At 36.3% G+C, this 13,127-nt stretch overlaps 1 protein-coding gene across 1 annotated transcript in view; it reads left to right on the forward strand.

Annotated features, from left to right (window-relative positions):
* LOC140148435 (protein UXT homolog) overlaps positions 1 to 13,127 on the forward strand; it is a 30,336-nt gene that overhangs the window by 14,270 nt on the left and 2,939 nt on the right. Inside the window, exon 6 of the mRNA XM_072170373.1 lies at positions 11,686 to 11,749. Within this exon, the coding sequence (XP_072026474.1) occupies positions 11,686 to 11,749 (64 nt within the window). The remainder of the gene's footprint in view (positions 1 to 11,685; positions 11,750 to 13,127) is intronic.

Genomic DNA, 13,127 nt, shown 5'->3' on the forward strand with positions numbered 1-13,127 from the left:
CCAGTTGTCACGGTTCTTGATTATTTCGTCGGTCGCAACACATAGTGGCGTAGAGTGATTTTCAAAATTTTCCGTTTCACATAGTGGCGTATAGGTTTAGAGCTAGCTATTATCCTATAATATTTATTCCTTGTTAACTATTAAAGATATATATAGTTTAATAGTTTGAACCTTAAACTTCAATTACAAATGGAATCGGGTCACTGAGAGATAACAGTGGAGGAGTATCGACTCCGTTATTAGTAGCATATCCTTCAAAATTGTTTTGATCAGAAACGTATTTTGTCCTTCACGTACGCCACTATGTGTTGCGACCGACGATTTGTATTTTATGTTTTGTGTACCATAACAAGTTCTTTAGTGAGAAGGGTAGGGTAATTTAACTATGGCATTGAAATGACCCCATTATTGGCTCATAGTTTAGGGTCTGTGAAGACACAGTTCATATCCAATATGCCAGGTTATTGACTTTTGAAAATGTTGAGTATTAAATGCTCATACTCTGCAACTTGAGGTCAAATGTTTGAGCTCCACCCCCCCCCTCCCCACCAAAGTATTTATGAACACTCCCTCATGGTTGTTACATGGGTGTTATGCTGCTGGGGATGAGGCTATTTTAGCTCCTAATGCATAAGATGTTTTCCTTAGTAACAGTGTCTGTTCATCTTTGGAAATGACAGGGGATATCTACGGTAGTAATTGAAGTTCTATCAATAGAAATGTAATTGTAAACATGTACTTTTAGAAATATGATACTTGGAAATTTAATTGGATGATTAGATGCTTTTTTTGTTTGATCAACCAAGATGCAGAAAACATAATCTAAGGCTTTACCGTTTTTCTTACAGAGAGAAATGTCAAATGTCCATTTATTTATTACATGTAGGTATAATGATCAAATATTATCTGCTTTTGATAAACTCCTTTATCACTGTTTGTCCAACACACTTTCTACACCATGGGGCTTTTGGAATTCTGAAAATCAGTAAAAAGGGTGGGGTTACAATTTTGTGGTATAAAGGGTGGGTTTCTAAAATCTATGGGAGCAATATAAAGCGTGGTAAAGCTACTGTCCAAATGAAAAAAATATATTATAAGGCAAAAAAAGATAGGTTTGTCTCAAAGCTCGTGCGCGCATTTGTAAAATCGCGCAATTTGAAAACAAAATGCAGAATTTTTTTTATTTCAACAAATTTTTTTTTATTTCAACAAAAAAAAAAGTTTTAAATTTTTTCCGGAAAAATTCGGTGAAAATACCAAGTCGGGAATAAACGACAAAAAAAAAAAAATCGCATTTCGCATTTGTTTTCAAACCACCTGTGAGCTTTGAGACAAAACGTTGTTTTGGGGGGGTTTTTTGCTTAATAAAGTAATTTGATGATCTCTTCAAAAACATTATTTTCTTCGTAAATTTTGAATGAAAATTTATGCAGAAATGAATTTGCCGATGTATCCTATCATAGCATGAGATCACAACAATAACCTTACTCATTGTGCATTGGGCTATTCCAGTTGAACACACTTCCTATGGAAGACATCCCACATAGGGGATGTAGATTTTAAATGGAGTCACCCATTTATTTAACCCCATTTGAAATTCACATGTGTGGAAGATCAAGGCCATAATCTTCAATGGATTCATGGATGGATTTCAACTGAAAATAGCCCATTGTGTTTTGGCCAAGATGATTGTGAATTCAGTTAAAAATTAATGTGTTTTCCCAAATTATCATCTTACCTGACTGATGACTGATTTGTTACCATGACTACTAAGTAGATATTTGCTTGAAAATCCTCAAATCTATGCTTGTATTCATATTATATCTTTTAGGAGAGCTTCGGCAATTCAACGTTAACCCTGTTTTTGATTGCAACAGAAGATTACTGCACCGTAACACTATTAACCAAAATACTATCATTTCCAATGACACAGTTCAGTATATTTCATTCAAAAAAATTGACCTCATGCTTTTTGGGTATGAGTTTTTGTACCTAATACAAAGCATGTCATTCAAAACACATTGGGGTTTCATAACTTTCACCAGACACATTGGAATATTTCAGATCCGGGTGTAAATTGAAGTTATTCTCATGGAATTTGATTATAGCTTCCTGTATTTTAGGGGCTGTGCAATAATTATGAGCCTTAGAAGAGGGTATCATTTCCGTGCGGTGTGCCAAAATATTGCTTGTCTGCACCCCTTGGTATGCCAGAAATTGCTTTTCCCCACATTTTAACAAAAATTTCTAGTCCCACCAAACATCCTTGCCTGAGATGCCCCCTCTTTCCTTTGCAAACCCTTTTTGGTGTACATAACGATGAAATGACTTTGAGAGCATATTATTGTAAAGGTACAAGATAACACTTGTTCAGAGTGGAGGGGAATGTGACAGGCCCTCTCTGACATTACAAAATCCACCAGAGGCATGCAAGCCTGCTCAAATGCCGCTTGAGGAGGTGGAACCAGTTCTAGTACATGATAAAATATGCAGCAAAATTTCTGCCCCCCCTCAACCTACCAAATCTGTTGCCCCCCCCATCAGCTTGCACAAAAATGACTTGCCTTCAATTTGACCCTCTCTTTGGTGCATACTTAGGGGCTGTGCAATAATTAGCGCCCCCCCCCCTGGGTAGAATTTCCGAACAGCCCGCCAAAAATCACTTGCCCCCCTCTCAGCCTGCCAAAATCGCTTACCCCACTCGGCCCACCAACAAATCTTTGCCCCCCCTTTTCCACATGCCAAATTTTTTGGATTCCAATTTGCAAGCCTTATGGTCTACATATATGATGCGATCCTAAGCCTTTTTAGAGCGTTTTATTTAAAAGGCGCCCCATGAATGTGTGCCAAAAATTGCTTCCCCCCTCTCGGGTGGCCAAAAATTGCTCCCCCCTGTTGGCTCGCCAAAATTTCTTGCCCCCCAGTTTTACCCTCCCCTGGGCACATAATTATTTATTGTACAGCCCCTTATGACACAGCCCTTTATTATGTTTGTATATATGTGACAGGTCAGCCATCACATACATTAAGGGCTGGGGTATGAACGTTTGGACAGTATTTATTGTGGGACATTAGAGCACATCAGACATATCGAATCGCATTCTGAATACGAAGAATGTCATTCTGATATCAAATAATTTTGATTTTGTGAAATTCGCAATTTAATACGCATTTTATGGCAAATCATTAAAATTGATATTTTTGATATTTAACAGTACTTGAAGTAAACTTTATAAATCTGATGATTTATACTTAAAGTGTATGTAGGTGGGATGAAAAGCCGACGATCAATTGAAAATTTTGACCTTTTCGTATTGAAGATATCGATTTTTTTTCCCAAAACACCAAAAAAAATTAGGTCTTTTTGGGAAAAAAATCCATATCTTCAATACGAAACGTCAAAATTTTCAATTGACCGTCGGTTTTTCCTCCTGCTACATACACTTTAAGAATATGTCATTAGATTTATATAATTTACTTCGAGGACTGTTATATATCAAAAATTTGAAAAATATCAAATTTTTATAATTTGTCATAAAATTTGTATTATATTGTGATTTTCAAAAAATGAAAATTATTTGATATCAGAAAGACATGCTTCAGTATTCAGAATGCAATTCGATAGGTCTGAGGTGCTCTCATGTCCCACAAAAATACTGTCAAAACGCATAATAAACGCTCATTTTAGATCCCTTAATTTGATTGACCATTTATAACAAAAACAGCAAATCAATAAAGTTCAATTTAATTTGACTGAGTGGTTCCACAAAGCAGTGCTATGTTATAGCAAAATTTCAAGAGTGAAATAGGTACTAACAGGTAACACTACTTAAGGTACCACATACTGTGTGCAGGCTTCGAATTATGCAACAAAATCAAGACTTTAATGTAATTAGGCTCAAATTGTATAGCATATTCAACCCATCGTTGGACGTTTTCCCAACAAATCCAGGCTGCATGATCGCCTGGTAGGCTGAATTTGTTTTAAAAACGTCCAGCGATGGGTTGAATATGCTATAGGATTCCTGATCTGATAAAAAAGGCCTACATGCACATCTTAGTCATGTTCAGACGTTCAATGATAACATGTTGAATACATATGGTAGTAATAAACTTCAATTTTATGATTAGCTTATAGTTAGTGCCTGTGTTAATAACCCTTACTGAACCAGATCTCACTAAATCTCACTATTAAAACCACTGCTCGTGCACACATTGCATGTGACTTGATGACGCAATCCGCCTAAGTCATATATACCCAGGGAATCGTCAACGTCACCTGTGTGGCTACATGCTTGGGTCTTCTGCGTGGCATGCGAGGGGTCCGAGGTTCGAATCCTGGGGGTGCCAAGTGATTTCTTTCTTCATCTTCTCTCCATTTTCGTTTCTTCTTTCCCTTCCGATAGCAAAAAAACCTTGTGTTCAGTTAGGGTTATGTAGCATGTTTTTCCTAGATTTAGGCCTTAATAACCCTTATTGAACCAGATTAAAACCACTGCTCGTGCATGCATTGCACGTGACTTGATGACGCAATCAGCCTAAGTCATATATACCCAGGGAATCGTTGGCCGGGCCAATGTCACCTGTGTGGCTACATGCTGGGGATCTTCTGTGTGGCATGCGAGGGGTCCGAGGTTCGAATCCCGGGGGTGCCAAGTGACTTTCTTCATCTTCTCTCCTTTTTCGTTTCTTCTTTCCCTTCCAATAGCAAAAAAACCTTGTGTTCAGTTAGGGTTAACAAGTTAACTTCAAGTTACTAAACATAAGATTTCTTATGGTAAGACATAAACTACCAGTGGTTGTCATTGATAGTGCCCGTGTGGACAAGCTTATCTTCGAAGTTGTAGTTTAAAAAGCCTTATTATACGATTTCAGTCAAATTTGAATTCGGCTCCTCTTTGTCAAATATTATAAAATATTATTAATAACAAATGTCAGGAGAGTTTTCTGGTCATTTTAAGCCAAAGTCCAAGGTAAAATGCAAGAAAACTCATAAAGACCTGGTTACAGTCGGTTCTGATCAGGGTAACAAGCCCGAATGTTGGCTACACTTGACTCTCCTGTAAAAATTGCCCCGACCAGCTATCTACTGCGACCCCTTCGTTCACCAGGTCACTTGTACCTGGCCGACGATTCGTCAGCGTTATCTCCTAGATTTCAGCTGTTAATGCCTAGATATGCTTGACATAAAAAAAAAATTTAATCAATGATAAGGCACCGTCTGCGGGCGTCTGAACATGACCAATGTGTGCAGGCTTCAATTTATGCGATAAAATTAAGACTTTAACGAATTTAGGCTCCAATTGTAGGATTCCTGATCTGATAAAAAGGGTCTATTATATATATGCTTGATCATGGTCTGAATTCACCTCAAAACTTCTGCTTCAATGAATGTTTACAGCTGACATCTTTAATGTAAGTTGTGGTATTGGTAATTAATTGAGCTTTGATTCTTGCATGCAGTTGGACTTTTACCTTTTATACCTTTTATTGGACTCAATGTTAAGTGATCAGACCCATGGTCACAAGGTTGTGGGTTCGAGTCACATCACAGCCAACATGTTGTGTCCTGGGCAAGGCACTTAACCCTCTTTGCATCACTTCACCCAGGTGTAAATGGGTGTCCTCTGGGGTATATTGCTTATGGCTTATATGGCCTATGCTGGAAAGGCAACAGTCTTATTATATTAGGGAAGAGTAGGGATCTCCTAGCAACATTATACTCAGAGTTATAATCCATAATTGCTTCTGTACCATACATTGCATTTCACCCTGATGTGGCAGTGGCACTACGCATTTCATTGGGCGCAGCTTCAACTAGCTGGCATTTGATCAAACACTGGCGTACACATGCACACACTTAAAGATGCCACATGAATGTGGAACGAAACAGCTGCCTCAACGTGCAGACATTACTGCCACATCAGGGTGAAAAATGGTATAGGGAGAGATGGGTACTCCTCCTGCGAACACTGCCAAGAACTTTTATATTTGACTAAATTTGTAATGATCCAATCAGTAATCAAATTACCACTTTCAGTTTGTGTAAGACTTCTAAACTGTACATTAAAAGATTGAACTTCAATTTTGCTGATTGCAATTGTGTTGTAAACTATTAATTTGAGTCGGCATGTGTTTACACTATCTGTAAATTTACATGTAAAATCATCTTCAGGGAAGTTGTTCTTCATTTTAATGAATACAGCTACCAACAACTGGACGCGATATATTTCAATATATGATCTTGGATACTTAATGAAAATACTAACCAATCACGAGTGAGTTGGCATGGTTGGATTTACTTTTGCAAAAATATAAAATACAACTCTAAAATTACAATAAACCTTTAAGCTATGGTAAAAACTGAATTTAAAAGCATAAAAATAGCACTTTTTAGCCAAATATCATTGTTGTCCTATGGGTCATGACTGATCTGTTGTGACCCTTTTGATGATGTTGTTCCAACTCCAACTGCCTGTCCAATGCAAGACAGGAAGCATTTGTAAAGGATAATCCAGTGCATTCTTTGATCCCATCTGTCCAACGGATCTTCGGTCTGCCTCTTCTGCAGTCCTTCAACTTAACCCTGAATTATTATCTTCTCCAAGTTGTCACCATTTCTTCTTGAGATGTTACCAAAGTACTGCAATTTGTTGCGATCAATCTTCTGGCACACTGAACATTTGACGTGCTCACCAAGTTGACTTATGACAAATTCATTTGTTTTGTGATCTTTCTATGAAATTCTCAGCATCTTTCGCCAGCACCACATTTCAAAGGCTTGACTCCTGGATCTGTCTCCGGCAGCCCATGTTTCAGAGCCATATATAGCAATTGGAAAGACCAGGGCATTCATGATGCTTAATTTTGGTTGCTCTAGAAACTCCTCTGTCTTTCCAAATGTAGGTAAGAGCAATAGCAGATGTTCTTGCCATGGCCAGGCACAATAGAGCCAAATATACAGTGGTATTAAATAACAAGGTACAACATATTTAAAATTAAAAAAACATCAGTTCAAGCTCATACTAGTTAGGTAAAATAAGCAAGTTTATGGTTCAAAGAATACACAAAACAAAAAAGCAACAACAACAATATTTTCATTATCACAGCAAAAAAAAAGTTTTTTAAAAGACAATGAACATCTGTGTACGTGCAAAAAAAACCAAGGAAGATTAAAAGATTTTAAAATGTCACACTAATGCTCTTTAAGATTACAAGGCCAGTTGGCATGGTAAACAAGCGAAATTGGAAAGATTAACTTAGCAAGCAAATAACAACATGAATGTTGCAGATTTAAAGTAATATTGCCAACCCATGGGGTTTAGTATGTTCAAGGGTATTAGACTGCAACCCTTTGTTTCTGTTTCATTATTTTGTTTACTGTATACACAAGTGTATTAGAATCGAAAACCCACTGAAAAGAGTTACCAGCAAAAGTCATAAAATTATAGAGTGGAAAACAAAAGTGATAAGCAACTTGTCTATAGCGTAAACCTTTGGCAGAAATATAATTCTTACGCATATGACCAGGCCAACAGAACCAGGTGGTGGTCGCCGTGCATTCTCTAAATTCAGTAAATTTTCATCGTCAACCGTGTAATTGAATGGGATTATTTTGAAATTTTAAAACGCTTGAAATATCACAAACACATAGGCCTATGTTAATAAATAATATAAATACAAGCTAAAACCGTTGGGGTTAGATAATGAACCCCACAAAACTAACAGTATATGGAAAATGCCATACGGCCGGGCGGTTTCACAAGTTGCCGGCTCGATCATGCCATTCGCCGCCTGTACAGAACTATGGATAAACTAAAAATGTCACGGTTTTTGACGCAAAAGCAGGTCTTCAACTCTAATTCACCTAATATGTTATTGCACTCACAAAGGGCTATTCCAGTTGAAATCCATACACCCCCTATTGATGAGGTTGCCTAAATGGGCAATTCCATTTGATATCTACACCCCCTGTATGGGAGATTAAGGTCATGTCTTCCATAGGGGTGTGGATTTCAACTGGCATAGCCCACTGTAACTACAAAAACAATTATAGCTTATTACACAGCAGTCACGTTTTACACATCCTTTTCCTTGACTTCCTGTTGTGATTCCTGTATTCTTTGAAATGTGTGAATTGATTTACAAGAATTTCTTCATAATAAGGAACACCTTCATACAAACAGCTCCATTGTGTTGAAACTTATTAAAGTGAATTGTAAATGTTTTTGCAAGGGAAAATGATTAGGTCTATATGAATGAGTGGAAGGCAGTGACTATATTATTATCAAAAACAATTTCTGTAACAATATCAGAATGTTTGCTTTCCAATTATAAAGATGTTGTCACTGCTGAATCTAATGAAACTATAGGTTACTCTATAAACATTAAGATCAAATACCTGCTACTTATGAGCTACTACACCCCTGATAAATTTTGTGACTAATTTTGCATTTTCTCAAAAATAACTACACACTGGTAACAAAAGTTAAGTATATTATAGAGGCAAGGGATCCAATTCACTGAAATTTCAGTGATTCAAGACAAGTGGTTCATTATATATGTTTTAGAAATGAGGTACATTCTAGCAGTACCTCTTTTCTTATCATAAATAATGTACTGCTTGTCTTGAGTCACTGAAATGCCAGTGTAGTAACTGGATTCCTTGCCCCTATAATATACATAACTTTTGTTACCAGTGTGTTATTATTTTATGAAAAAAATGCAAAATAGTCACCAATTTATCAAGAGGTGTAGTACCACATTAATATAGCAAGAACTGTTATATAGCTAAGAAGAGAGAGAGAGAGTAATAACACCAGAAAAGTGTGTACAAACAAGTTGTAGCTATATACTGTTGTTATGTGGACAATTGTTTTGTTTATTATTGAAGGAATACAATAATACAAGGCTGCTATTACAACTAAATTTATTTTCAATGTCCTATTTTAGCTATTTTTAATAAAGCAAAATGCACTGATGACGCATTCAGTAAAAAACATTTTCTCCTTTACTAGGGATTGGGACCATCAGGCATGAGAATTGTCAGTTTTAAAACTGAATTCAGTTTTTGTTTAGTCAAAATTTCCGCATTTCCGCAACTTTTTAAATGTCAGCCTGTTTTTTGTACTTTTTGTCCAATTTCATGGGCATCTTCAGTTTTTTAGTTTTTTATAAGATAGTACAGTCTCATGTCTGGACCATTCGTTTGATAATGAGGAGTGGAATTTTTGTTCCTCATTAAAAATATATATTTTTGTGTCCTTGGCATTTGAAAATGGCCACCATCGTTATAACATGGAAGTTTTGTCGTTAACAATAACATTGGCCTATTATAATATAATAGTGTTTGCTTTTAGGGAAATGTCCTGGTGAAACAACATTATTGTATTTTTTAAAGCTTTCCACTTAGTTGATGTTGAAATGAAACAAAAGCGCATTCTAGAAGCATTCAATTTGGTTGTGTCTAAATTCAGTGCTATAGGCTGGACACATTGAAACAAGAGATAATTCAATTTATCTTATTGCTGCATGTGGGTCAGCATCGCATTGTTAAAAACAGACCCAGGGGGTGCTCAGTACATATGACCATACAGGAAGGTGTCGCAAACATTGGTCGCATCTACTAATTGGTGTATCTATCAATGACACCTTATTTTTGGGCAAATTGGTTTTTAGTCAGATTTAGTTCAGATTTAGTTCAGATTTGGACATTTTCTTGACTATTGAAACTATTTCTTGACAATTTAAATAAAGAAATAGTTAAGGAATGTCAAGAAATAGTCAAGAAAATGTCCAAATCTTGAATAAATCTGAACAAATGAATTTTGTTATGAATGAGTCATTTTTTCTCTCAATTGTTTCGAAAAATAGATTGATTTTGCTGAAAATTTGGGATTTAGGTATATAATTGTTGATAAATTCTCTAGGGAAACTGATATATCCATGGCAGGTCGATTTCAGATTTTCTAGCAGCATTTCCCTTCCAAAATGATCATGTGAGTAGGCCTACCCCAGGGTAAACAGAGTCTTTATTGATTTGTGTTTCATAAGTATGTCAGGTTGCAAGGTTTCAATTTGATTTTTTTAATATTGCTCCCAAACGTAATCAGTCAGCAAATGGTGACAATAAGAGAACAATGCCTTTGTCATTTATTTCAATAGCAAAGTAAGCAGCAGGTAGAATCAGTAAATGTCAAAAGTTAATTGTTTTCACGACACCTGTTCGTGCTGCACACGTCTCAAAATGTTTGTTTAATTGTTCGTTTAATATTGATGTTTAGCTTGGGTTTTGCTGAAGGGGTGACATGTGTACAGATGATGATGATTGCTACTAAATGACCAGCAAATACAGTCCAACCTCTTTTATCCGGCCATGATGGGACCAAGCATTGTCTGGATAAGTGAAAAATCCGGATAAGTGAATTGCATGTAATTCTGCATTGACTGGCCAAGTACTGAAACTGGGACAACAAAAGATAGTTTCAACATGGGGTAATAACACTAATAGATGGCATTTGAATGCTTTATGCAACATAGATATGTCATTTTAGTCATTCAGAGCATGGAATTAAGGTGTCAAATTATCAAAAACATGTTTTCCAGTGAAGATTTCAAAGCCGGATAACAGAGAGATCCGGATAAAAGAGGTCCAGATAAGAGAGGTTGGACTGTATCACAAAATGACTTTTATGAATTTACCTTCATCTCGTCATAGTGGTGCCCTATATTCTGATATAATCACCTCCATAATCTTGTTATTGTCTGGTACGCTCTGAAATCAATCTTTCTCTCATCATAGCATATACAAAATATATTTGTAAGGGACCAAACCAAAAGACTACTGATATCCTATAAACTAAACTGTAGTTTTCAGCACAGTTCTTCAGCGGTCTGCCAATTTGGCGCAGTTTATGACGTATACGGAAGTGGGGTTCTGATTGGCTAATTGAATCCCGTCATCATCGCATCGGCACCTCACTTGCTGGTCAAGCTGCGTAGCATCGCGTGACCTAGTTCTTTTTACATGGTAATCATACAGAGCAGATGGACACCACTGAAGTAATTTGCTGAATAGTATAGTTTCATCAAAGATGGAAAGGATTACAAATGTTTATTACATTTCTCCTATGCTCTTGAAACAGATCCATGTTATTTTGACACACTTCCATGTTTATTACAAATGGGAAGGAAGCGGTCATCTGTAAAACAAAACTAGTTTCGTTTATAGGACTTCATCAATCTTATTGGTTGTTCCCTAATGGCTCAAATGTTTTTGTTTTCTGATGTTCGGATGCAACACATTACTAAGTAGCTTGCTTCAAGTTTTAAACTATAAACATTATATTTTTTGAACTTGTGAAAGAAGTTTAGTGTCCCCAGCAAATAAGTTCATAATGAGAACTTTGAATGGGCTGTGGGTGTATGGGTGTGTTTCTGTCTGTCTGTCTGTCTACTCTGTCTCTCTCTTCATGTATGTAATTGTGTATGTTGTATGTCTCGCTATATCACTCATTTGTATTTCTTTCTTCTAGCAATACCCAATTGAATATGTCTGGTTTCCAGTTCTAACATATTGCGTTTCTCAGAAGTTCTGAGAAATATCAACTTGTGACAGATCACTAGAATGCATAACCTTAGATACTTAATGTAAAAAGTTTGACTTCATTTGTTATTATTTTTCAGATCCACTGATAAATTAACCAAGAATTCAGCTCAAATTAAAGCTCACATCAAGCTGGTTTACGAGGTAAGTTTTTAAAGCAATATAAAGAATGCAGCAGTAGAGTAGCTTAGAGCCATGTTGTAACATTTCTATAAAAATAGATTAGTATTTATTTTCCATAAAATGTCAGCTTTTGCTGTCAGATATGTACCCTTTTAATTTTGAGCCGAACAGGTGAGGTAAAGCAATAAATTTGGAATTTGCTTAACAAATGACCTATAATTTTGCTTGATTGTGGCATATAATTCACAAAGTGAGAAAAAAATAAGCAAAAATAGATCATTTTATAAGATTTTGTGATGTTAAGAATTCAATTACATTTTTTGGATTAAGAAAATACATTGAAATGTTATGTGAATACCATTGTTCAAACACAACATGGTTTGCATGGGGTATTCTTAGTAATGTAAATTGTTAACAGTGGCGTACCGTGGCCGCTCCTATCCCGGGGGGGGGCTGAAGAAAATTCAATTTTGCCGCCCCTTCCTCAACAGCCCGAAAAGTGGTGGTTTGAAAAAGTGAAGAGCTAGCGCCCGAAAAGCAACAAATTTTGATGTATAGTACAAATTTTTTTCAATTTTTTATACTTTTCAAATTTTTTGCCCTTTTTTCTTTACTAATTCTTTTTGCCGCCCCCTTTTCTTCCGCCATCCCTTCGTTTACCGCCCCTTCTTCTTCCGCCGCCCCTTCGTTTTGGCGCACCCTGCTTTTACCCGAGAGGGGGCTGGCGCCAAAGCCCCCCAAATATGCGCATGGTTAAAAGTTTAATTTATTATGCCAAACTGATTAAAATGCATTAACCTATAACATCAAAGAAACATCTAAGCTTTTTAATCTAAATTTAATTTAAGTACTCAATTTGAGCCAAATGCATTAACCTATATCATCAGAGAAATGTGTAAACAAATTCAAATATTAATGCAAAGTGAGCAGAAAGCATTAACCTATATTGTCATAGAAACATTTAAATAAATCACACAAGTGTTCTTTTTGTCAACTTTTAAATGTAAACAACCAAAACAAAGCAAAAAGGACAAAACAAAGCAAAACATATGAAAAAATTATGAACAAGGCTTGCACTCAAACGCTCACTCACAAAAAGAGAGATCAAACCAGTGGCATAGCTAGGGGTTGTGGCGCCCAAGGCTAGGAATACATAATGGCACCCCCTCCGAATTTTTGAAACAATTGACTTTCATCGCTTGGAGGGTCCCCCCCCCAGTGTCGCTACGCCACTGAATCAAACATCAATAAGTATAAATTAAGAAGAACTAGGTGTCAAGGTCAATTGTCCATTTTTTAAATGAAGACCTAAGTTGTTGTTTTTTTGGCAATTTTATATTCAACCTTTTAATTTGACCAAGGACAAAAAGGCATTGAAATTGGGTACTAATTGCTGACA

The sequence above is a fragment of the Amphiura filiformis genome, chromosome 3, assembly GCF_039555335.1.
Source record: "Amphiura filiformis chromosome 3, Afil_fr2py, whole genome shotgun sequence".
In the NCBI taxonomy this organism is placed as follows: Eukaryota; Metazoa; Echinodermata; class Ophiuroidea; order Amphilepidida; family Amphiuridae; genus Amphiura; species Amphiura filiformis.